At 35.9% G+C, this 27333-nt stretch overlaps 1 protein-coding gene across 1 annotated transcript; it reads left to right on the forward strand.

Moving 5' to 3' along the window:
- The first annotated feature begins 7509 nt into the window (after positions 1-7509).
- Positions 7510-25459, forward strand: LOC139717369 (sugar phosphate exchanger 3-like). The gene is made up of 15 exons (XM_071628873.1): positions 7510-7885; positions 9159-9276; positions 11868-11992; positions 13555-13606; positions 14397-14542; positions 15698-15794; positions 16571-16655; positions 17425-17505; positions 18806-18966; positions 19555-19696; positions 19961-20062; positions 20813-20860; positions 22021-22172; positions 23839-23904; positions 24444-25459. The coding sequence occupies exons 1-15, from the start codon at positions 7674-7676 to the stop codon at positions 24510-24512; spliced, it is 1656 nt and encodes a 551-aa protein (XP_071484974.1). The 5' UTR covers positions 7510-7673; the 3' UTR covers positions 24513-25459.
- The last annotated feature ends 1874 nt before the right edge of the window (positions 25460-27333 follow it).

A 27333-nucleotide genomic window follows, 5' to 3' on the forward strand; every position in this document is an offset into this window, starting at 1 on the left:
CATTGGTCAACGCATACTCAGTATCTGCAGCTTGTACTTAAAAGGATTCCGAATTGACTGGGTTGCAGTCCTGGACCCGATATTGTTTGATCACATATCACAGATCTAGTGAATGTCAGTTTCAGTGGGTTATACAGAGCATGCTTGTATTCTGATACAACTGCTGTGTATAAATTATGGAGGCTTTAGATCAGTGGCAATATTCTGAGGTTGTTGAATAGGAAGCTTTGAGAGGATATATAGAGAGAGGTTAGAGAGAAATGCCTGTGACCGTATACAGGAGAGCTGCAGCAGTTAAGAGAGTAGTGATTCGTAACCCGCATTTCCCATAGACACCTGCCCGAGTATTCTTGGGACTCGGGTTCAACGGGTTAAGCAATTAAACTAAATGAGGAACAATTCCCAATATGTGTGTGTATGTACATGTATATATATCAGATAGACAGATGGATAGATGGATAGATAGATAAATAGAATGATAGAGAGATAGAGAGTGAGTGGGTGGAAGAGATAGACAAATAGATAGATAGATACAGTTCGACCTCGATTATCCGGCCATGTCGGGACTGGCGCTCATCCGGATAAGCGAATTGGCCAGATATAGGAGTCACAATGTTAATGTATATAGCTGCCGTCCAAGCTGCCGTCCCAGTGCACTGGCAGCTAGGCAGGTAGCGTACCCGGCAACGGTGGTGTAATCTATGCTAGCCTGCGCAAAATTGTAGTCCCTTCTTCACAAAAATAAAGTATATCTTTATGTGAAAATCATACATGTTTTACCTCATTAGATTTTGAGAAACCTATCATGCACATCTTATGAAATTAGTGAAATAGATCCATGAAAAGATGTTAAAGTCACTGTCTTTTCTCAATTTTTGGATGAAAAAAAAAGTCCTTCACTGCGTGAACGCGTCCGGATAATAGAGATTTCCGGATAAAAGGAGGCCGGATAATCGAGGTCGAACTGTAGATAGATAGATAGATAGATAGATAGATAGATAGATAGATAGATAGATAGATAGATAGCAATTTCAACTGTGTGTGACTCAGTTTGTACAGAGTGTGTTGCTTGTTGGACAAGGTTTTACCATCAGTGGTATATGACTGGTGTTGAAGTTACACCACACACAAAATTAAGATGTTAATCTGAGAATGACAATGAGGTCACATCAGTTATTCAAAATGTGATGAAGCCAGTACAGTGCACTCCCATTACAACGAACATGGTTATGATGAAATTCCAGTTACAACGAAGTAAAAATTCATACGCAACATTATCCTCTCTATGTCTTTTATTGCTTATTTGTTTGGTTATAACGAAATTATGATATAACAAAAGAAAACTGCCAGTCCCAAGGACTTCACTATAATGGGAGTCCACTGTAGAACTAAATAAAGATTATCTTCCTGCTCTGGACCCCTTTAACAATCTGAAAGAATAAGACCACTGTAAACAAACTCTCTATCCAATAGATGTGTTTGATGTATTTCAAGAGCTTCTCAGAAAGGCAAGTTATTTGTGACATTTTAAATAAAATTAATGGTACTCATGCTGTCAGCCCGCAGGCAAGATAATTCGTGGTCAGCATCTAGAAACCCCAAGCTTATGATGGCTCGATGTCATAAGAAAGAGTTGTATTGCAGTGTTTGTCTATATAGCCTCAATATAGCATGATAAATTATGATGATGTCTTGGATTGTTGCTTGTGATATATAGGTAAATCATATCAACCATTTTTTAATATTTTCTGTTGAGGGTTTCTATACCACTCCTGAATAGCATAAAACTTATGTTTACAAACTCTTTGGTATGTGAAGTGAGCCCCTTTAGAACCATTTGTCCTATTTGTAGGGTCAATATGATGTGTGTGTGTGTGCATTGTAGGTTGCTAAGGTCTTGTGGGTCTATACTTTGTGCCCAACCTGTTTGGTTAATCTGTTAATATGTACAATAGGATACCATTACAAAGACTGTAGAGCTATGTAAATGTCACAGCATGGGTTCTAGGTTAGTGCTTAGAGTTCTTCTAGTTCTAGCCCAGGATGGAAGTGTGTGATAGGCCTACTTACACCTCCCCCCCCCCTTTTTTTTGGGGGGGGGGGGGAGGTGTACAACAAAAGTTCAGGTCATTGTGGCATTTACAATCAAGACTGATTGTTTACATAGTAATGCCATATGCTCATTGCATATGAATATTTGTTTGTGGTATACTTCAGACACACCTGTGCATTGTAGTGTACACAATTTGATGTGTCAATTGTGGGATTGGAAGGGGATATCATTGGTGTTACTTGTACTGTGCTTTGATCGATAAATGACACATAATGTCTTTGAACTACTTGTCAGTGCATAGAGATTACCTACATGTAATTCCCCCTAATCCCTGTACATGTAGTGCTATCATGGCATTCCTGTTGAACTGAGGCACATTGTTGCCCATGAATGAGCTTGCTAATCTACTGTACTGTTAGGTCAAGTCTGGATGCAATACTGTCTGCTTGTGAAAAAGCTTGTGATATTAAAGGGACTGTACAGAACTGGTTTAGGTGGGGATTCATGTTTTGAACATTCCTAAATGAGATAATGAGAAACCTCGTATGAAATATGAAAGAGCATGTAATTTTAGGAAGGATTCAATGTTTATTTGACGAAAATTGGTTTTCAAATGGCCGAGATGTCCAAAAAAATGATGATAATGAAAGGTGACAGGCCACGCCTTTTATTAGGATCTCTTTGTTTCACCTTGTTTTTGGATATCTCAGCCATTTCAAAACCGATTTTCATCAAGTAAACTTTTGATACCCCTTAGAATGGCATGCTCTTTGACATCTCATAGAGTGGTTTCTGAATAACTCGCAAAACGTTAAAAGCTAAATCCTCACCTCACCCAGAACTGTACACACCCTTTAACCCTTTTTGAGCCAGGGACTGTGGACAGTATGTACAATCCTATTGGATTTTCTGTGCGGTCACTAAAGGCACACAAATAGTTAACAAGAACTGCAAGAATGAATTTGTATCATTTTTTAATGTATTTTACCTTAAAACTTACATAAGTGAAGAAGTCCTTTAAAATGGGCACAACATAAGTAAAAAAGAAGAAACAGTAACAACACTGTATTAGATTTCATTTCATTTGATGGATTTAGGCAAAGCTTGGGTTGCACCCATATAATGTGATGAGCAGTGGTCATCTATGAGCAGTTTTTAATCATGTTGCTAAGTGGTCAAACACTATTTGACCCAGTTATGAGACTGTGTAATGTGTAAGAAGTAATTATTAGAAAATCTTTCCTTTATATTTCTGTCCCTTCCCTCTTTCTTTTAAGTTTTTTTTTTTTTTTTTTTTTTGGGGGGGGGGAGGGGGTATTCTTGTTTTTCCCATCACTCTACCCTTCATTTGTTCCTTTTCTTTATTTTCTGTCACTATTTTCTTCCCTATCTTCACTCCCCTTCTCTCACCATTCTTGCCCTTTTCCTCCCTGTGGTGTAGGCCTATTGTACCAAAAAAAATGTAGGCTTGCCTCATATGGGTTGGCCTCTTTGAAGGCAGAAAAACTCATTGTGTACATAATCAGCTACTAGCTACCTCTTACATCAAATGTCATAGAAGGTCAAGTAGCCGTGAAGGAGAATAACTTGTTCCCAAGAAAAATTAGATATTACCTTATTGTTGATAGAGTCCCCAAGCCCAAATAACCTTATGCTTTTTTTTTTTTGAAAGACATGTTTACGTATGTTTTCAACGTTTGCACGCTGGCGTCCTGTAACTATTAAAAAATCAAGTGGAGATTGTTTGTGAACAAATTACATCAAAAGTGATGGACTGAGTCAACTTTGTTCATTTAGGCCAGGCCGGGAAACGTTGGCAAGGTGCATTGCTTAGTGACGATGCCTTGCCACCATCAGGAGAGCTTTGGTTTGGTTTGGAGTTAGTTGATTCATGTCCTCCATGGAGAAATATTTTCTTGACTCTATCTTTTGTAACAATTAATCCGTCAAAGCTGGTAAGTTGCGCTGGTCTTGAGACAGACTAAGATTCTATTTCAAAACCCTTGATATGTTTTCCAGTACTTTGAACTTGATTATTGACCGTGTTCTTTCCAAGAGCAGATATGAGGTTTGCTTTATCACATTATCACATTCATGTCTTCATCGTGTTGTGAAAGTGTCAATATTATTAATTGCAATAGAGAATTATTTAATTTCAAATTAGCGAGGTTCAAACTGTATGTTGTTCTTCCAATCAGTATTTCTAATGAAAAGTACCCCTTTGGCTGATGTCCATGTTCTGTTTAATTCTTGTCAATATTTCCCATCTTGACCCGTTTTGTTTTGTGCAATTATATAGAGGAAGAGACTGTGATATATGTACATGTAACTGCATTCATGACTTCCCAGTGTGCATGAAGTGCTCAATTCCTTACGGATTCTATGATCTAGTGTACGGGGAGTTCTCGGTTTAAAGAGATGATAGAATATAATATTGTTTGCGCCTGAAGAACAAACATAACTGTTCCCGCTCTCTCCTGAGCATGTTGACGGGCGTAACATTTATTATGCACCATGATATGGACACAACTTTAGTAATAATGATCGTTATGACGTAAAATGATGATGATGATGATGATCCACAGCATTTGTATGGCGCCATATATCTGTTATAGAAACATTCAAAGGCGCAGACTCCTCCAAGACAGTTAGCAATTGAATGCCCGATGAAAAATGATCTAATAACAATAAATATACGAATGTTCAAAAAAAATTGACTCAAGCCAAGAGTTCATTCAATATGATTTTCTGTCGTGCTTAATTAAAACGTAATATACTGTATTTTAACTTGCGGCTAAAGCCAGTCTAATGAGTGAAAGAGTGGATTGGTACAATGAATGTAAGTGAGGACTATAAGATGTTGCGAGGCAGTTTATGTGCTATGATCCTGTACAATAAATGCTCCTAATCAAAAAGGTGTAGACAATATCGTTAAAACATTACAATGACTCATTTACTAGCATTCGAAGAGAATTCTAGTATGATAGAGTTATCAACTGCCACACAGCAGGGTTTGTAATCAATGCCACTCCTACCCGACATACAATATTGCAAAGAGGATTGTTGGCTTCCAACTAATTATTAATGTGTGTAGACAGGTGTCACTACCAATAACACATAACAAAATAAGTAGAAAAGCCATTCTTCCGAAGGAACGGGAGAAGTCACCTTGTTAGTGTAAAAGAAAATATACACTCAGCAAAAAAAGAAAGTAAACACTTTTTCAAGTTTAGATTTCTCATAGAATTTTCGGCTGAAAGCTAATGTATTATATACCATATTGAAGGTAATTTAATTGGCTATCAACCTGGTAGGTCGACAAAAAGGGAAACTTTACGCATTAGTGAACACCAATGTTTTTCTCTTCCAGAGCACAAAAGTAAAAATTGCAAAACTGAACAAGTTGTCATTCATGCGTATGTGCTCTTCCATAAAACAATAAGAACAAACAACAAATTTCACACAAAAAGAAACATGAATTAAGTTGCAAAAATAAACCTTTGATCTCTATGATATCTTTAAAGCCCAAAAGACCGGTGAAGGCTAAAAATAATGGAGGAAAATAAAGCGTCTCATGTCAAATCTAAATTCAAATGAAATAAGAGAAGAAGTAATAATTAACAAAAATGGTAGAAATTTGAGCTTTTTTTTCAAACTTATAGGAAATTGTAAATAATGTTTGGTTCTTGAAATTGTCACATGGAATTTTAATCACTAGATTAAAAGAAATAAATAAAGAAATTCTGCTCATTTAGTCATCTTTATGCTTATTATTCCCTATGTCATTTGAAGTTTGACTTGACAGAAAAATTCTTATTTTTCCCCTTTAGTTTCCCACTTTGTTTTTCTTAGAGGTTACAAAGAGATAAAGAGAACAAAAACTTATTTTCCCTATTTCATTCATGTCTCTCATTGTGGTTTAACTAGTCTTTTGTTGTCAATGTTATCGTGAAGTGCATTTGCAAATGAAAGAGAACATGTCAATTTCTGCAATTTTTAATTTTGTGCCTTGGAGGACAAAAACGAATGTAATCACTCATGCGTAAAGTTTTCTTTATAGTTAACCTATTAGCTTAACAGCCAATTAAATTACCTTTAATATGGTATATAAAACATTGATTTTCATTAAAATCTTCTATGAAAAATATGATCTCGAAAAAGTGTTTACTTTCTTTTTTTGCTGAGTGTATAAACCGTATTTGTATAAATATACCAACAGATGCATATGGCAAAACCCATATATTACGGCTGATATAGTGTGTAGTTATAAGCATGAATATGTTTCATTACGCAGGAGATTATTTGGACATTCGTTCCATGAAATGCACCAAATTCTTGAGAGACCCGATGAATATTTTGGCTTGTTTATTCAGCCAGAAATCTCACATCTTTTTTGTTAGTTCTACAAGGTTGGTTTTTTTTTTTTGCCAAGGTAAAGAATATCGAAATTGTATGTTCTTGTTTGTGTGTGTGTTTGTTTGTTTTTTACTGGAGGGGGGGGGGAGGGGGGCAAGTCAGCTCACCATTTGCCAACGCTACAATACATGTAATACGTACAACCTTTTCCTCTCTCATGAGGAGTAACATGACTACAATTACGTACTTCTCAAATAATAGCCATTGAGCACCTGGCATACATGGTCCAAGACTCAAAATGAATACTGCTTGTATTGGTGTTGTTCATTCTTTTTTTCTTGTTTGCAATATTGGAGTTGTTGTGTTGTTTTTTGTTTTTGTTTTTGTTTGTTTGTTTGTTCGTTCGTTTGTTTTTGTTTTTTGTTTTTGTGCATATTGATCGTATATTCCATGACGCTACCATGTTCCCTTATACCAGACATTCATGGACATTTCATGAACCTTTTACACTGTATATCAATCGCTTTCTCGCGATTCGTTTGAATTCTACATCTAGTTTCTGCAAAAGATTTGGTCATAAAGGAAAGCAGGAAAATGCGTTATTTTAGTTCTAACGCTGTTACGAAGTATAGCGGCATAGTTTTTAATATAGTTTTACTGGTTATGAATATGACATTCTCAGCAATTTCGTGAGACTGATTGTGATCCCAACATATTTTTACAATTTTTATATACATGCCTGTGTGTAAACAATTCTGTGTAATCTGTTATAGTCATGTCTCCTCTTCATGTGTCTTTTTATTGATTGTATCTGCTTCAAATTGTGCAGTAAGTTTCTTTTACTTTCACCATTGATATTTTCAATTCATATCCTTTGCAAGGGGAATTCTTCGGAATATGATTTTAAAACTGGGAAAATGACAAGATGTTTTGCAATACAATAGAAATGACAACTCATTATTACTCGAATATAAAAGTTGTCGTTAGTGGATATGATAGGCTATAGGCTGTGAGACATGTGATGATTTCAAACATTTAAATATCACTAAATTGCATGAACAAGAAATTTCCCCCTCTTTGTCTATGTTAACATAGGACGATGGAGTCATCGAGACAACCGGAATATCGGCCACGCTCATGAAAAGAAAACAAATCGATACATTAATGTCGGCATCTGGAGGTGTCTAAGAGTGCGGGACTCAAAAGGGAGAGAGAGAGGGAAAAAAACACCAAACAAACGAAGGTTGGCACACCCTAGAAAATTATGAACGTTCGGCGTTCCGTGGAGCAGCTGCTACCACTACTCGTCAACTCGTCCAGCAGAAAACGGAAAAGCCGACCGGAGAGTAGGGTGCCGTCTCCACGCGGAGTGGAATATTGGGCTCTTCGACCAGCCGCCATGGGGGCGATACCAGAACGCTACCAAAAGACGCTCACTCGCAACCATGCTCTCGTTTTCTTCCTCACATTTTTCGCGTGAGTACACAATGTATAAACTACCTGCTTTTTACTTCGGAAGCATATAGGAACTACATTTTCTAAGATCTTGCATATCGTCGTCATCAAAATGACTTCTATTGTAATAGTTTCTTCAGTTATTCTATCAAATATGCATTTTATTGGGGCTCCTATGTACTTCAGTGCCACGTTATACTGTCGTCTGTTTGGCAACACTCGGCAGATTCATTGGTGTTAACAGTCCCTTTGTCAACAGTATTTTCCCTGAACATGATGGCTTCTTTTTACACAGAAAGGGGAACATGATAATATGCGGAATGTATTCACTAATTTACCAAAAGTTTGATCTCAAAACTTACGAAGTGCTGTTGTAACCAATGTTAAAACTTAAAGAAGCTTGATCCAGTTGAGTTTGTGTGAAGAACTTTAAAAAACGCTATCGAAGTTTGTACTTTATCCCTTGGGGTCTCTAAATCAATCAAAATGATCCTCGGGGAAAACCTACAACTGGGTTTAAAGGGAGTGCAAAGGGATGTAGAAGTTGACATTATACTTTCTGGTGAAAGGGTCAAATCATCCCCAAACGATGGGAACAAAAACACCCTGCTGTGTATGCTGTAAGAGAATATCCTTAAGAGTTTGGCATCTGGTACAATTAAAAAAAAAAATGTTTTGAAGTAAAAAGTTTCTTTGTCGATTTCATGCTGAAATTAAAATGAAATCAAATGAATATCTGATTCGATGTAAACATCAGTGAGCTGCTCCTTTCCGCTGTCATGGCACCATTCTTGTATTGATTACATTGCCTATCATAGGTCGTGCTTATGAACTTGGAGCGTATTACCGTATACACTTATATATACTTAATATACATTAATATGTTTGTATGTATGTATATATATATATATATATATATATAGTTTAAAAATATTTTCAAAATATAAATCTATTGTCAGTTATACGATATCCAGATGGAATGACTTATTTAGCTTTGGATGAAAAATATCTTAGATTTTCTGGATGTGAGAAATGCTGTGGTGAACCATATTTTAGCCCATCATAATTCACGAACTCTTCAAATGTGATTCTTTGCAATTTTTGTTGTCAATGAAGCGATAACACAATCGGATATATATATATATATATATATATATATATATATATATATATGATAATGATATATAAAAGAACGTAGATCATCAACACCGCCACTTAACGCTTTGTCACGTTTCTGAGCGTATATAAGTTATTATCAATTGTCAAACACGATTCGTATCGAATGTCCATTCAGGTATGTTTTCATCCACGCTGCAAGAAAAACATTCAGTAACGTGAAGACAGCTTTGGCAGAAACATGGACCCTTCTGCCTCTCAACGAAACCATTTTCTTAAATTCCAGCGAATATTTGGTAAGAAGAGACTACATGTCTGTTTTAAGCACAAATTCGCACACACGCACATGAATTATATATATATATATATATATATATATATATATACACTCAGCAAAAAAGAAAGTAAACATTTTTTCGAGGTCATATTTTTCATAGAAGATTTTTATGAAAATCAATATATTTTATACCATATTAAAGGTAATTTAATTGGCTATTAAGCTAATAGGTTAATTAAAAGGAAAACTTTACGCATGAGTGAGCACATTTGTTTTCGTCCTCCAAGGCACAAAATTAAAAATTGCAAAAATTGACGTGTTCTCTTTCATTTGCAAATGCCCGTCACGATAACATTGACAACAAAAGACCAGTTTAACACAATGAGAGACATGAATGAAATAGGAAAAATAAGTTTTTGTTCTCTTTATTTCTTTATAACCTCTAAGAAAAACAAAGTGGGAAACTAAAGGGGAAAAATAAGAATTTTCTGTCAAGTCAAACTTCAAATGACAAAGGGAATAATAAGCATAAAGATGATTCAATGAGCAGAATTTCTTTATTTATTCATTTTAATCTAGTGATTTAAAATCCATGTGACAATTTCAAGAACCAAACATTATTTACAATTTCCTAATTTGAAAAAAAACCCCTCAAATTTCTACCATCTTGATTAATTATTACTTCTTCTCTTATCTAATTTGAATTTAGATTTGACATAAGATGCTTCATTTTCCTCCATTATTTTTAGCCTTCATTGGTCTTTTGGGCTTTAAAGATATCATAGAGATCAAAGATATATTTTTGCAACTTAATTCATATTTCTTTTTGTGCGAAATTTGTTGTTTCTTTTGATTGTTCTATGGAGGAGCACATACGCATGAATGACAACTTGTTCAGTTTTGCAATTTATACTTTTGTGCTCTGGAAGAGAAAAAGAGTGGTGTTCACTCATGCATAAAGTTTCCCTTTTTGTTGACCTACCAGGTTGATAGCCAATTAAATTACCTTCAATATGGTATATAATACATTAGCTTTCAGCCAAATATTCTATGAGAAATCTAAACTTGAAAAAGCGTTTACTTTCTTTTTTTACTGAGTGTATATATAATAATAATAAAGGACATTTATATTGCGCAGCTACTATAATAATATACTCTACTGCGCATTACAAAATGACATGCATACAGGAAATTCAAGCAGAAAATACATTACTTCAAGAGATGACTTTTTAACCTGGCCTTAAACTCATTAATTGTAACTGCTTGTCTTACAAACAAAGGGAGATTATTCCATAATTCTGGTGCAGCGTACAAAAATGCCTTGTCACCAAGAGTAACTTTTGATTTCCCCGATGGATATTTCAATAATGTTTGATCCCGTGAACTTCGAAGATGATAAAATATTTGAAATGATGTTTTTAACTCTACAAGTTCCTGTAATATATATATATATATATATATATATATATATATATATAATGTGTGTGTGTATGCGTGTGTGTTTGTGTGAGTGTTTTTGTGTATGTGTGTATGTAGCGTCAGAGAAAGGTATATTCAGTGTCTTTTGTTAAGCCCTTTAAAATTAAAGCATTGACGTTATTGTCAATGGTGTTTTTATTATAATATCAACGATAATAGAATATAGACATTGTCTCTGCTGGTATTTGAAATGACCATGACAATTATCTTTCGTGAATGGTCAGTCATCTGACAACCTATCTTACTGGACATGAGTAATTTGAACTTACGACCATTATTGGAAAAACTAGGACGTCATCAACAAATCGATTACATTTCCTGCAACAAACAGGGCGGAACAATGACCGCATAATCACTGCGCTTGTCCTCCACGCCATAGCACTGACACACTTTTTTTTTTTCCGTTTCGATCGATCTTCCATATCATGTCTAATATAGGCACGAGGTATGGGATAGTATGAAATACAGCTTTATATTATAGCATTCTCTATATCAGGATGACTCAATGCATACAATTACGTTACGCGACTATAACAAAACCGTATTTTTTGATTTAAAAAATACAACAGAAGATACTGTAATCATCTTTGAAACGAAGCAGCATGATCAGTTTAACTTTCCTTAGTTTGTATAAGTGTTAATCCTATCAAAAAGACTGGGTAGGGGCCTTTATTATTATTATTATTATCATTATTATTATTTTATAGTAATTATTATTATTATTATTATTATTATTATCATTATTATTATTACTATTGTTATTATTATTACGTCATAAAAACAAAGAAATTACTATAAGCAATAAGAACATTTACAAAGTAGTTTCGTCTACCTGTAGAATGCATCGATCTGATTATGATTTGAAATTTGCCTCTGTTCTTTTGACACAAAATACTAGGTCTCCTTTAATGATAATATCTCACTTCTAGCTATCTTTATTTCCCTTAAACATGTTGGATTGTCAAATTGCATTATTTGAATATGACTTTTTTAAAGTGAAATACGAAAATAAACGAAAACAAATCAATCACACTTTTAGTGATATTATGACATTTGCAATGAATAAACAAACAAAAACAAAAAGGTTTGTATATTTAATAAGTTATGTGCATGATTTGGTGTAACTTAAAGGACCCAGAAAAGGATCCGTTCCTAGACTCCATCGGCCAGGCCGAGGTGTTCTTTGGTATCCTGGATACAGTGTTCCTAGTTTCCTACGCTCTGGGTCTCTTCATCAGCGGCATCATGGGTGACAGGTACGTCATACTGTAAACACCACATTAGCCTCCTTTAATCCTGTCACTTATACCGTCTTGCAACTACACAGCATAAAATATCAATAGAATTTCAAAACTATATCTGTTGTCAGGGAGTTAAAAACGTTTTATCTACGCACGATCCCAAACATTGGACACAAAGTAGGGTCTGTGTATTTATCAATGCATCTTTGAAGAAAGTTCCTGTTGCTGACTCATCAGAGAATACATCTTTTACCATCAGTTAAAGGCATCGGATATTAGATATTGTAGTTTTCCTAGACCAATTTTCTGGTACATGCATAATATAATTATGTTTTATGCATATTTTTAAAACAAAAGGTCGGTCCAGACGACGAGAAAGCCGCGTACAAGGTTTGCCCAAGATGAAATTTATTCCTTCCAAATTAGCTTCAAGCATGTAGATGGACATTCAAACCGTATCTCTCACAAGTTTAATAGGCAATCATGGAATAACCATAGTTTTCCGTGCACCAATAAAGTGGGATATTCTGCAAATAACGTACAATCAAGCGAAAAAAAAAAACCTGACCTCAACACCGAATATGACATCGCATACATCATTTCTGTGAAGGAAGGAATTTTCTAAACAGAGTGTAGGTACTTCCCTGTGCAATCGATGTTTGTCAGATAGATCGTGAAATCCATGCTAGCCACACCTGGATGAAGTGTTCATGTAATACCCGGTCGTAGTATACAAAATTCAATATCTAAATTGACTTCTCAGAAGTCTCATTGTTTGCGATACTAATATGGTGAAATATCAATCCATGCATCGACAAAGGTTGGGAAGATGTTGGGAGCAGCAGCTGATGCCCTTGTTTACCACTAGACCCTACACTTTAAAGCACACTGCTCGTTTACGCCTGTTATTTTCTTGTGTGTTTTTATTTTCAAATAAAATAAACATGTATATCATACACAGTCATGTCTGCCATTTTGATGTACAGCTCGTGCATTCGTGCGTACATTCGGACATTCAGTCCTCCAAGTGATATAGCTGACCATAGTTTTCGATGTATGATATACCCCCTTCTTAGATAGAGCAAATAGATCAATTAATAATGCTGTATGTTTTACAGTGAAAATATGACTTGTGTTTGAATTTCGTAAACCGACAGTCCATGCAAACATTTGGTTTCTAAAACTGTTACTTTTATCCATGTAGTTATTTATACACTTTGTGAGAATACTCGTTTGAAACAAGTTGAAGTCTCTGGATATAGGTTATAAACACATGCGTCAGTAAAAATCGCCACTTCATAAAACTGTTTATTTTGATATACATGTAGCTCAGGCAGACGACTGAAGCATGTGCGACCAAAAAAGATTATATCGCTTCATCTTTGGAAAAGTTCAAACTATTGGTGACGACATATTATACCCTTCTTTTTCGATGATATTAAATAGAATAGATAACAGGTCAAATCAACGGAGACTGATTATCAATAACCTCGGCGATCTTATTATTGAATTACTGCCTTTGTTTCTGACATTACATGAATTTAAAAGTCATCTATTAACATCTCTCATTCAAACAGGATTGATCTAAGGCTAGTGCTGTCATTTGGAATGTGCTCATCTGCATTGATGGTGAGTCAAAATCGAGTATTGATTACGTATGGACAGACTGTTTAAACACAAGCAATTTCTTGATCGTGTTCAACAATAATTATTTGAGACTGACAAAAACGTATGTAATTTTAGGGACACTCCTCGATCGCTTGTCATCAATCTACACCGAATGTCGTGCGACAAAACTCTTCCAGCTGTGCGGGGCATTGATTTTTCTAGCTTTGTTAACTGCTTTCGAATATTTGCTCAGTTCTCTCCTAACCATAGGGACGAATATTTATCGATTTTTCATGAAATTACAACTTGACATGCTTGAAGTCCGGCGTTAGCCTCCGCGTGAACATTAACTCAGTGGCTGAACTATCATATTTGTATTATGGCTGCTGTCGGTTTTGTGCTTTTTATCGTAAAAATAGCCTGAAGGCAACACCAAAGAAAAGAAAAACTATGTTACAAGGGTACATTATTATGGATAAAATGTATATTGGCGAATTATATAATTCATCACATGTGAAACATGTTCACACAACTTTGACCTGCAGAGAAAAGGCTTGTAATTTAACATCGACATTAAGTTAATCGCATTTCTTTTTTTATTCGTACATGTTTTTGAAATTAGCAATATCAGCGACTCCAATATCAAATATAATGGTAAGGTTGTCAGTTGAACAATTTGCGCATGCATGATATACATTTTTATGACCAATTTAACAGCCTTCAGATTATCATACGGCGTTTTGATTGATTAAAAAAATAGAGAAGAAAATACGAACGACTGATAAATTAAGATAAACTTTATCCACGACAGATGTTTATATTCGGCACGTTGAGCGAGTGGGTAAAAGTCTACAACCATTGGTACTACTTGGTCTTCTGGGTTCTAAATGGGCTTCTCCAGGGTACAGGATGGCCCACCTTGGTTGCGATCATGGGCAACTGGTTTTCAGAAGGAAGGTGTGTAACTCTTCCTCATTTTCTCCTTCATGGTTTTTTTCTCCGTCTCATTTTCTTTCCGTTCTTATCCTTTTTGTTCTTCATCTTATTTATATTGTTTGTAGCTTCTTCTTCCAATTTCTTTATTTTATACTTCGTTTCGTCTCTTTTTTCTTCTTTTCCTTATTTTTCTTCTTCCCCTCTGCCTGTCTGTACAATCAACTTCGTCTGTTTCTATATCTTCCCTAATCTTTGTTTTTTTCTTCTCTTCAACAACTTAGAGCATAAAGGACCATTACCATTACCACCTCACCTAATACTTTTATGGGTATACTTTTACAATATAATAACAACTACTACCTCTATGTCTACTGTGTGTCGTCTATCAGTAATGGTAGAACTACTGGTAAAGATTATATTAAACAAACACCATTAAGACAGCTAATTACTATTTGTACAACTGGACTACAAATGTTGCATTACTGCTGACAAAACTATAACATTCTAAATATTTCTTTTTCCTCTTCTTCGTCAACATCAACGAGTTTCCCTCTAGAGAGAGTTCTACTTTGCTGTCATCTAATCTTTTTGATAAATTTACATTTTTTTTAACTTTGGGTATTTATCATCTAGACATTTTTAATTTCTTGTTACATACAATGTGATATTTGTGATCATTAATTTACTTTTCCAAATGTAAGATAATAGCGAGAGTCAGCTGATAAGATTGGTATTGAGAGTCGAAGAGGGTCTATATGGACACAGGATGAGAGCCTCATGTTTTCAACAAGACGAAAATGGTCTGCTTAGGACAACATTGCTAATCTGGAGAAAACATACGGGAAGTTTTGACTTGTGTTCTTGGCGCTGTGGTTTTGAAGAATTTCATCATTTTTTATAGGTGTGTTGGGAAGGGGCTGACACCATCCAGTTCGGCTTGCTACTTGCTCATGCACAGTTGCTCAAGCAGAATGTCGCTGCCAGAGCGTTAATTAGAAAGACATAGAACTATACTAAAGGTTGTATGTGAGTGCTTGAGACGAAAACTTACGGTGAAACACATGACTAACTGTTTTTGAGAGACTATACATTACAATAATCTTCTTTGTCTGTTACTGCATGTATCTACAATTCGTTTCTACATGACGCCCATATGTACTCTTTTTTTTCCATCAGTCGCGGTCTGGTGTTTGGTGTATGGAGTGCCTGCGGATCCATTGGTAATATGCTCGGTGCCTTTTCAGCTTCTTTGGTTCTGTCGTATGGATATGAGGTAGGCCTACGAGATCACATAGAAAGTTATAAACTAATACATGTTGAGATGAATTGATGACTCATTATCATTCAGTGCTATATTTCAGTATTAAATGTTGTCGTTTTGTGATATTGCAATGGAGCTAAAAAGAAATGACTGAAATTAATAATGTCTCTGATATATCACATTTGAAATTACAAATAACTTTTGTTCTTTATTTATCCATCCATAATTTTTTTGGGTCTACCCACATTTTCTCCTCTATCCAAAACGTGTTTATCTTGTGACATACGCTCGCAGTTACTTTACTTCGAACGCATCATTGGTAATCATAATGGATACTCGCGACGAAACTGCCAGCAAGCATTTGATTGTCCTCAATAAATTTGTGTGTAAATCAGCACTTTGAATTTCCGTGTTCCTTTTCGTATAATCTACTGAAATTTTCATCAGTGATACAAAAAATACAACAAATGCTACAACAGTTGTACAATTGTCATTTCTCGTAATTATATATGCAACTTGATCAAGAATGTGCTGAAATGACTTTGTTTAGACTTAATATAGGACTTCCCATTTATGATAGCAGTCAATATCCTCATTGTTTTGATAAGCGAAAACAATTATCTCAACACAAACGTATACACACGCAGAAAGACAGAAAGACTCACTCATATATGCTGCCTGATGGAGAAAAGATTGATTAATCAAGTTACGCAGTATTATCAATGGAAATGATAATAGTTTGGCCATGCCACGTACTAGATGCCTTGTTTATGTTCCTTCTTTTCTAGTTTACTTTCCTCGTGACGTCAATGATGATGTTTTTCTGGGGACTCGTCATTCTCTTTTTTCTCATGCCGACACCTCGAGATGCAGGTTTGATTGTTTGTCTGTTTGTTTATTAGTTGCTCGTTCGCTTTTTTATATACCTTTCATTTGCAATTACCTATGTTATCACTGCACAATTGGTCATTAGCGTCCCTTCTGTAGCTTACACATTCTTATCAAAAGTGATCAGAAATAGATAACTGTGTCATAATTATCAACTTTATAATCACTATCATGTAGGATCAGCATCACTGTTAATCGAAAAGATGATTCAATGTATAATACGCAAATGACCATGCATGTCGTACCCAGAAAAGAGTAGCATTTTCGTGAGAGAAGGGGACGTTTTGAGGATGCCAGAAAAAAACAAAACAAAACAAACGAATAAAAAGGAAAATCGTTGCATTTCTTCATTGTCTCATCATTGCAGAAACTGACATGTAAAGTAGTTTATGGTATTTCGTCATGTCATGTAGTCATCTACTTAGTATACTCGCCTGTCTTGTATTGCCAAATGGCATAGTGATAAAAGCATATTGTCTCAAGTGTAAGAGTGATGTTGCTAAACGCGATTTTGAATTGATTTTGATTCTGAATTATTTATTTTTCTTGGAATTATCATTATTATTATAATTCATTATTATTGTTATTGTTATTGTTATTATTGTTATTGTCATCATTTTTATCATTATCAATATTATTATTATTATTATTATTATTATTATTATTACTATCGTTATTATTATTATTATCATTATTATTATTATTATCATTATTATTGTTATCATTATTATTATTATCATTATTATTGCTTCAGGAGTGGAAATACTGGATAGCGACGAAGGGAAACCTGAGAAACCAGCTTGGAAAGACTCCCCCTCAACACAGGACAAGAAGCGTACGTATCATCCTTGGTGCATGTTGTATTAATGTCAGCGTTGATGCTTATCACACCTCATTATGTTCATGTTGTCAAAACCTTTTAGCATTTGCGAGCTCGTAGAATATTATTGTCATGTCATGGGATGGGTACTAATTGCTCTACACTGATAATGATGTAATAATCAGAGGCAGTTGTAAGTAGAAAATGGATGTGCTGAATTTGAAGTTTCAAAACTTTCAAAAGGCTTATCATTGTGATAATCTTAAACAGCTATAATGCATATTTTGGGAAACTCATTAAAAAAAAGCTTTTTCAAAGAATGACTTCGTGGAGTATGTGCATTAGATATTTGTGCGTATATGGGTGTTTTACAATGAATAAATTAAATGAACGGTTAACTATAGGTACATGGATAGGGGGTCATCCCACGAGCTCGACGTTGGAAAAAAAAAGGCCCACGAGTCATAAAAGATACAGCCACGAGCTCGACATTAAGCATAAAACAAACCAAACTAAAACAAAACAAACAAACTAACTAACTAACTAAAAACACTAGCTCGTCACATAGGCAAAAAACAAACAAACAACAACAATAAAAAAGCTCATGGGACTTGCTCACTTAATGTCCAGCTCGTGTGTGACTCGTGGACTGTGTGACTACTTATGGGTTGTATGATTCGTTGGAGTCGAACTCGTGACGTGGATCCCATAGACAGGCGGCACCTGCAAAAGAAAATGATCTCTTTTGTTTTATTTTGTTTATTTCGTTATGTATTACGGGGGAGCAAGGGAAGTGGAACAGGTTTCAAAGCCACATTTTTTCCTTCCCTGTTTTGAGTTCGTCCCCTGTTCATAAGAATTATGGTCTTGCTTTGGAGTGTTTGTACACCTTCACCTATTCATGAATATTTTACTGAGTCCTGCTTGTATGCTAAACCCCGTTACATTAAAGTCTAGATCAAACATACAAGTACGGAAATCAAAGTCTCTAAATAATCGATTCTGGTCGGCTGATACCTGCCTTATTTTTGATTGCATATCTATAATGCAATAGGGTCGGCCCTGGTCGCCTGTTGTTGTTGTTCTTGATTTATTATTTGCATAGAAGTGATAAAAATTATGACAATACGTTGAAATAGTCACAAATTTCCAGGAATATTTTTAGTCACATCTTATGATTGCAAGGTTTATACTGTTTGATTTTGATATCGTTATAAGAACAAAATGCTCTCACCTGGTTGTATTTGGCAATTTGTCAGTCTGCCATGACACTTACAATAACCACTTAACAAGTCTGTCTCGTGCCTACTTCCAGCTATCGTGGACGATGTTGATCACGTACTCTCGGACGACACGACCACCAACGAAGAGAGCTCTAGCGATGAGGAGGAACAAGATGAGCAAGAGAGCGATAAAAAGGAGAAGGCGGAAGCTATCGGGTTCTGCAACGCCTTTCTGCTGCCCGGCGTCGCATGCGTGGGTTCAGTTTTCTCTGTAATATTTTCTCGCATAGTTTGCATGTCGTATATAACATCCCCGCCAACAAGTTGATATCAATTCTATCCCGACTTCGAATGTACTTTGGAGTCAGTTCAGCCAAGAAAAGTTACGATTGAGCAATCTGTATCATCACTGATGTAGAAACATAGAATAAATATTCTCCAGAAGCATTTATTGGCGAAACATATCATTTGGATGATAATGTACCTAAACATGATATTGAAACTACATTACAGCATTTTTGTTGATCGTAACAATTAGCACCGCCAATACATTTTGCAAAAGGTATGATCATCATGATCGCGAACGACACTGTAAAGTGGAACAAGCATGCACTATAGATTTGATCCCTATAGGGTTCAGCGTGAGCGAAACATTATTTTTGCAGGAATGAATGTGCAATTTATCGAAAATCAGAAAATTGCTCATCATGATCTCGTTTCGTCTTGATCTTAAACAGTGTTATTTCACTATGCCGTCTGGCTACTCTTTAATATTGATCATAACTAAAAATAGCTAATTAAATAAATAAATAAAAAGATGCCGCTTGTGTGAATTTTACAGTATTCTTGCGGATATGCCTGCCTGAAGTTGGTCAACTACACGTTGTTCAACTGGATTCCTTACTACCTCACGTCCAAGTTTCAATGGCAGGAAGTCTCGGCCGACAGATTGTCCATGGCTTACGATCTGGGAGGCATTATAGGTAAGTGTGCACGTTCAAGAAATAGTGAGCATTTAATCTAATTATATTTTTGTTGTATAATGTAGGTGATAATATGTAGTAATTATGTGCTTTGTATTAATTATTCAATTGATTGAATTTTCTTATACACATTCAAGTTGAATGTTTTGTGATGTTATTATTGAACTCAAATAAAGATTATTGACAAATAAACAACAAAATTGAAATCTTTATTCGGAAAGGTGGAAATGTCTTCTGTGTATCGGTCTTTTCTTCTCTCTGTAGGTGGGACTATTGGAGGAGTTATATCGGACTTTATGGGCATTCGATCACCTGTTGTTATCGTCATGCTGTTCGGGTCAATGGCCTCATTATACGGATACAATGGTGAGACATAGCTGGTTGCAGACGTACAGCATGAACATAGAAACTATTGTTTTCTTCATCTCTCGTTGCAGAAAGAGCGCGCAAACGCTACTACTATTACTTTTTGAGGTTGTGAAGAGCGCCAACTGCCGACTTATAACAAAAACAGACGTTTATGACTTTTCGTCTTGTGTGATAAAACAGCAAAATACGTGTAAGGAAAGACTTGAAGATTTTTCTGTGACATACTTTGCAATGAATTGTTAAATTACAAGCAATAACTTCTTTTTGGATTCACTTCTTTCATTTAAGTGTAACATTCACTGATTACCGAAACGCCCCGATGGACGTATGATACACAGCTATATACTCTTCTATATACGTGTACTACTAGTAATAATTTGACAAAAACACCACCAACCCAAAATGATATACTCCTATACAGACAAATACCATTCCAATAGAATGTTTTACTTTCATGATGTGAGAATGTCGTGCTAATCTAGCGTCTGCTATGATCATTTAAATCTTGAATCCTTCCGTGTTGTTTCCATTTATAGCATGCCACTCAAGGAAACGATGATGGGAGTCGCATTTTTAATAAACCAACCAGCTGTTGTCTCGTCATATAAGCGGTTGTATTTGAATTACTGTCCGAAAGAGTATACAGATATGTCATGAAACGTAACATCAGGATTTTGCCAGAAGTATGGTTGTATCATCCGTAGATAATAGAATTAATACATTTATTGCCTTCTCCATCATTCACAGCTACACCAGCAAATTACGCCCTCAACGCCTTCGTGATGGCCGTTCTAGGTAAGCCAATTCAAAGCAATTTGTTTCCGTTTTCGTTTGTGTTTCTCCACTAACTTGTACAAATGACATCATCATGACAAAATCAACAGTTTCCCCATCAAAATACAAGCAAGTGTACTCTAAAGCAAGAGATACCGGTAAGTACATGTACGTATACGTACATAATTGTATTTCATGGTACACATGCAGTGGCGGATCCAGAGGGGAGCGCAACCGGTGCACGCCCCCCCCCCCCTTATTTTTCGTTAAAAACAAAAGAAATAAAAAGAAAAAAATGAAGTGAAACCCGGAAGTGGCACCAGAAATATTAGCTGCGCCCTCCCCCACCCCCCTTTACAGAATTCCTGGATCCGCCCCTGACATGTATCCTAAAAATGGTGGAGGAAACCGTTATCACTTAGCAATTCGCTGGACTTGGATGACGGCCTCCTGGCATCATGGTTTCTTACAATTCTCACTTATTTTTAACTGAAGGAACAACACACATGTTATTGCTCTTTTTTAATTAATTGGTACTTCAAATTTATTTTTATCATTTTTATTTCTAAGCAAATTGGAAGTTGATTACTTAGTAATGTGCAAGGTCTTCTGCTTGGCAGGCGATAAAAGGCATTCAACACTATCAAGCGGAGGAAAAATATTTGTCTATTTATAATATACCGGTATACTATGAGTGACCACATGTTCGTCTTGTTTTTTATTAGTTTTTAAGTGTTTTCTTTTTTCTTTTCCTTTTTTTTTTTTTTGCTGGGACAACTATCAACAATAATGGGAAGTGAATAGATATTTGAGGCCTAAAGAGAAAATCTTTAACATAATTGCCTCAAATTTTCTGAATTACATCTACAAGAGTAAAATTCCGATATCATCCAGTATCAGATTTAAAAAAAAAAAGACAAAATGCGCTATTGTGCACCACTTACAGAACAGAAGAACGATGCATCGGTGCATGGATACATACATCCAGTCTTAAAGTCATGCTGCAATATACTTTGTACCTCCGTGCTATGGGTTTTGCGAAAATAGAATAAGTTGGCCTTGTATTGATTCTGCAGATTTGGAGTCTTTTTTTAAAGTATATCACAGCATAACACTTTCTTCATTCAAATCTTTACTTTATCCAATAATGTACAAAAACATATAAAAATGTCTTGTCCCAGGAACCTTCGTATGCGGCGTAGCCCACATCATCAGCGCCACTGTGGCCGCGGACCTGGGCCAGCAGGGGCCAATGAGGCAGGACAAAGAAGCCCTGGCCACTGTCACTGGCATTGTGGATGGCACAGGCACGATTGGGGCCGCCATTGGTCAGGTAGGCCTTCTTCTTCTTCTTCTTCTTCTTCTTCTTCTTCTTCTTCTTCTGATTAAGCCTGCCTCCTTCAGTAGGCTGAAGATCCTTGCAGACTGTGCTATTTACATTATAATACAGTTTATTTACATATATATAATTTGGCCTATACATATTTGGGTGTATACAGGAATCCTCTATTTGGTTGTTCTTGTTGTTGTCGTCGTCGTTGTTGTTGTTATTTTTAATGAAAAACAAGAGAACAAACTGACAAAAACAAAGCCGACAATAACTGGTGGCTTCAGCCGGATCTCCATGTCGTCACAGTAGACTGCGGCATGATAATGTCGCTTTAAAGCTACATGTATGTGCATGCGTCACATCGTCTTCCTGCTGAACAACCCACACTAATATCTAGAGCGCATCAACCATGCATTTCCCGTCGTCCTAAATATACATGTACTCTCTAAAAAAATCGAGTGAAAATTTTCACTCTAAAAAGAGTGAATACAAAAAAGAGTGAATTTCGAGTGAAATTGGAGTGAATTTTGAGTGAAAATGCTCATTTTCACTCATTTTGGAGTGACGTCAGGATCACTCGAAGATTTTGAAGTGATCCCTGACGTCACTCCAAAATGAGCGAAAATGAGCATTTTCACTCAAAATTCACTCCAATTTCACTCGAAATTCACTCTTTTTTGTATTCACTCTTTTTAGAGTGAAAAAAATTCACTCGATTTTTATAGAGAGTATATTTCTTCCAATTCATGCAGTTTCTCTCTATCACGTTAGGTGAAATAGAAACAATATTCAAGACTACAGTGGGCCTATATCACGACTTGAGCCGCTCATCAATGTGCCCACTTTTGAAAAGGCTCTCGTCGATATACTCGGACCAAAATCCTTTCTAGGGGTATAATAGACATCACATTCGCTTCACGATCGTCTCGCTGGTGATTGATTTACGCTGACTAGGTGAGCGAAAATGAGCATTTTCACTCAAAATTCACTCCAATTTCACTCGAAATTCACTCTTTTTTGTATTCACTCTTTTTAGAGTGAAAAAAATTCACTCGATTTTTATAGAGAGTATATTTCTTCCAATTCATGCAGTTTCTCTCTATCACGTTAGGTGAAATAGAAACAATATTCAAGACTACAGTGGGCCTATATCACGACTTGAGCCGCTCATCAATGTGCCCACTTTTGAAAAGGCTCTCGTCGATATACTCGGACCAAAATCCTTTCTAGGGGTATAATAGACATCACATTCGCTTCACGATCGTCTCGCTGGTGATTGATTTACGCTGACTAGGTCGAATGATACCCTGTTTATATCCAATACAACGCACGAGTTTATGTTCAAGCCTTTGTAATCTTATTTTTGTTATTGTTTTTTAAAGAGGAAAAGGGTGACACAGAGACTTTGCATTATACCCCACACTCCTCACCGATGACAATTTACGGATAACAAATATGCAAATCACTTTTTTAGCCCGTCTGCTATAGAAGTAAGGGATGTACTTGAAACTTGGGTCTTAAATGAGGTGAAATCGCAGGAACGCTTAGTTGTCAACACGTGGTACAGTAAATTAATATTAGAATATTACGACCGTCAGAGGTAAAACAAGAACATAGTCATTAAAAATTCACCTCAAAGCCATTTACTTCTCACATGTTTCATCGACAGGTTATCGTACCTGTACTCTACATAAACTACGACTGGTTTTCAGTTTTTGGCTTCTTGATATTAACGGTAAGTATAATATCTTGGTCATTCTATCGCAATTTTCTAGTCGATGGTTTATAATTATGATAGGTGGTAGGTGCATGATTACAAGATAATAGTGTCCCAGCGTAACAAAAATTCACATCTTTAAAAAATATTATTACCTTGTTTCTATTTTTCTTGTAGGGCCTATCTTTTGTGGGTTGGTGTAGGTGGATAATCTATGTATAAAATATGCGATAGAGCGCATGACCATAATTTCATTTCATTTCACGTGTTTTCCAAATCCAAATAATACAAAATAATACGAAGTAAGAATATATATTTACAAACACAGGTGAAAAGGCATAGTAAGTATTACAATGAAGTTATACAAAATGTACATTAAATAAACGTCAAATAACCTAAATAATGATACACGCATAATATGCACATAATAATTATTCTATATACAAACATTTTGTCCCTTTAAGCTCTATGTCCGAGTTGTTGCCTATCTGCGAATATGTGAATTCACTTTGACAAACGTTCTTTATACCGCACTGTTCTTCATTTATCCTACACAGACTGCCATGTCGGTTATCCTCATATCACCGATACTGATAAAGGAAATCCGATCGCTACGCTCCAAGTGAAATCGCTCCTATTCGGTATTCACAACTCAGGGTTCAATTAGATGTACTTTCGTCACAACGCAGGAGAGATTTTACATACAACGAGGAAGATAGGATCACAATCCTCATACCAGCATGTGCAGTGTCAAGATGTTTCTGTATTTGCCTGCGCAGTCATTGCCGTTGATCAGGACGGGGATATACATAGAAAGTGCGTTCATTCGACGGGTGTGTTAGGCTGTAGTAGAGAGAACTCAACAAATCCAGTCCAGTTAGGAAACTGGCTATATCCCCAGTTCGGTGTGTTGGGACGTTTGATCCATGAATGTATAGGCAAACAACAAGACGGATATAATAATGTAAATGTACTAATAAGATGATTCGTATGTAGATTAATAAGGAAATATACAAACATAATTGTGATTTTGGTTCAAACGATGCATGATGTATACACTGATCAATCGAAGGTCGCGGACCAAGGAACAAAAAATAAGCATGCTGTTCGTCCGTCCACACGAAGTCGCACCACTCACCCTTTCATTACTCTTTAAATTATATACAATTGTAGTTCTGTGCTTTTATGTTTGCGATTCGACCCCTAACGTGAATACAATAGGTGTCTTTGCAGTTGGGCCTACACATGAAAAAATCATACACAAAGACACACACACACACACACACACACACACACACACACTGACATATACAAAGAAAGAAACAGAAATTTCATACATGTACACAGCGTATCATATAAGTTATTTTTATTTGCATCTTTTTAGGCATATAGATCACTGTCTTTTCTCATATAACTGAGACAGACACACGACGGGACTATATACAGTAAATGAAGACATTTGACAAATACTGGGTATTTGTATGTGCTAACATTGTAAGGTCAAGCATGCATGCTTTTTTTCTCTCTCTTTTACCTATTTAGGGTTAATGACATACACACACACACACACGCACATACACACACAAACACAAATAAAAAAAAAAAATGTTTACTCTCAATTAAGGTCGTATGTTTAATACTCTTTGTGATCCTGATTCCTTGTGATATATCCTGTGATTATTTTTTAAAGGAAATCAACCTGAAATAGTCATCTGTGGTGATGAACAAAATGACCCCTGATGAATTATTTACTGCAGTATGACAACATGGATTTAAGATCCTGCATGAGTTCCCAATTCTAAATTACAACTTAGAGCTTCCCTTACATATTTAGTCACCATTATTAATCTTAACAAAATCATAATATGATATCATTATGGGCAGAAAACTTGATAGATTCTACAGCAATCAACTAAATTATAGCACCGATATGCACCTTATTAGACACAATTCCGATTCCACACATATTCATGATGTGAATCATTATGGCTTTATCAGAATGCTCGTACATTGTTCAAATACCGTCCTGGTGCCTTATCAAGACTGGTTTATTATGGTTATCTTTATTTTTGTGTTTTCCACCATCACCACCATTTTTTTTTTTTGCTGCCACGACACTAAAGATATACAGTGATATTATTGTTTACGTGTAGGGCAGCCCGACGCATAAACTGTATAGCAATTGGTCAACTCATAGGTTAGTATTAGCACCTTTGTTAGTTTTCTTTCAAATAATTATCTTCTGAAAAAAAGAGAAAGCTGACTCCGAAGCTCTCAAACTGCTGTCCTTGAGACGACATTTATAAAGTTTTATCAAAATCGGTCTGTGTTGTCCATTATTGAATCGCGTGACGTGACAGTAAGTGGCAACAATAACGATATTAAAGACATGATTATATCAAAATTTGGTGGTTTCCATTACAGAAGTAGAATGTTTCCAGTTTGAAAGCTCGGGTGAAAGACTGATTTTGTCGCATAATTATGAAAACAAAAATATTTGCGGAAGTAAAAAGAATGGCGTCATCCCACGAGACTGACACCAGCGAGTCATACAGCCCAGGAGTTCGACATTGAAAACAGGTCCGTGAGACATACAGCTCACGAGTCATACAGCCCATGAATTCGACACTTGGCAAATAAAGCCCATGAGTTCGACAGGTACAACACGGGGCTTAATGTGTCGGTCTCGTGGGCCTTGTTTGCTTAGTGTCGAACTCATGGGCTGTATGACTCGTGAGCTGTATAACTCGTGGGTTGTATAACTCATGGGCTGTATGACTCGTGGGTGTCGGTCTCGTGACGTGCACCCAAAAGAATACCTGTTTTGCCGTTATTGCTCAGTTGTATATCAAAACAAATAAGAAACAACAAGAGACCTTCCAAAGACTGTCCTGTGTCATTTGGTCACATTTAAAATCACGGTCTACTACGAAAAGGGTCTTTCACCATGTAATCTTCAGCATTTGCACGTTTTGCAAAGGCGTGTTTATGGAGTGGAGCTCAGAGCAGGTATTCACACGAATGACTTTTTACCCATTTGTATTCAGCTTAGTTCAGATAATAATTGAACACAAGCGTTTCCCATATACCAATACGCTTCCGTATAAACTACCTCTTTTAATGTATCCGACCAGACGATTCATTCCTGACAACACTATATTGATATAGCACCCTTCAAAATTAGCTTTCTATCCACTAGAAATAAAACAAATGCGAAGGCAAATCTGAAACAAAACATGCTGGCGGAGGTAGGTAAAGAATAGAACGGAATCACAATAAAAAAACCAACAAACATGAAGATAAATACGTAATCTCATACAGTAAAATAATAAATTGTTCCACCTGAGAAATGAATTGAATATCAACGTAAGAAATACATGTACATGCAAAAGCTTTGCTTCGCACTAAATTAAACTTAGACATGGTTTCAAGAATAATTTGCCAGCA

Source organism: Diadema antillarum, unplaced genomic scaffold (assembly GCF_040938485.1).
Source record: "Diadema antillarum isolate AM-2024a unplaced genomic scaffold, OU_Dant_1.0 scf00000074, whole genome shotgun sequence".
In the NCBI taxonomy this organism is placed as follows: domain Eukaryota; kingdom Metazoa; phylum Echinodermata; class Echinoidea; order Diadematoida; family Diadematidae; genus Diadema; species Diadema antillarum.

What these genes read in the sequence shown, in the direction of transcription:
- LOC139717369 (XM_071628873.1), top strand. Translation starts at nt 7,674, where the DNA reads ATGAACGTTCGGCGTTCCGTGGAGCAGCTGCTACCACTACTCGTCAAC. An exon ending in CTCATTATACGGATACAATG is followed by an intron (nt 20,063 to 20,812) that starts GTGAGACATAGC and finishes CATCATTCACAG; the next exon opens with CTACACCAGCAAATTACGCC. An exon ending in TTGGCTTCTTGATATTAACG is followed by an intron (nt 23,905 to 24,443) that starts GTAAGTATAATA and finishes TATCCTACACAG; the next exon opens with ACTGCCATGTCGGTTATCCT.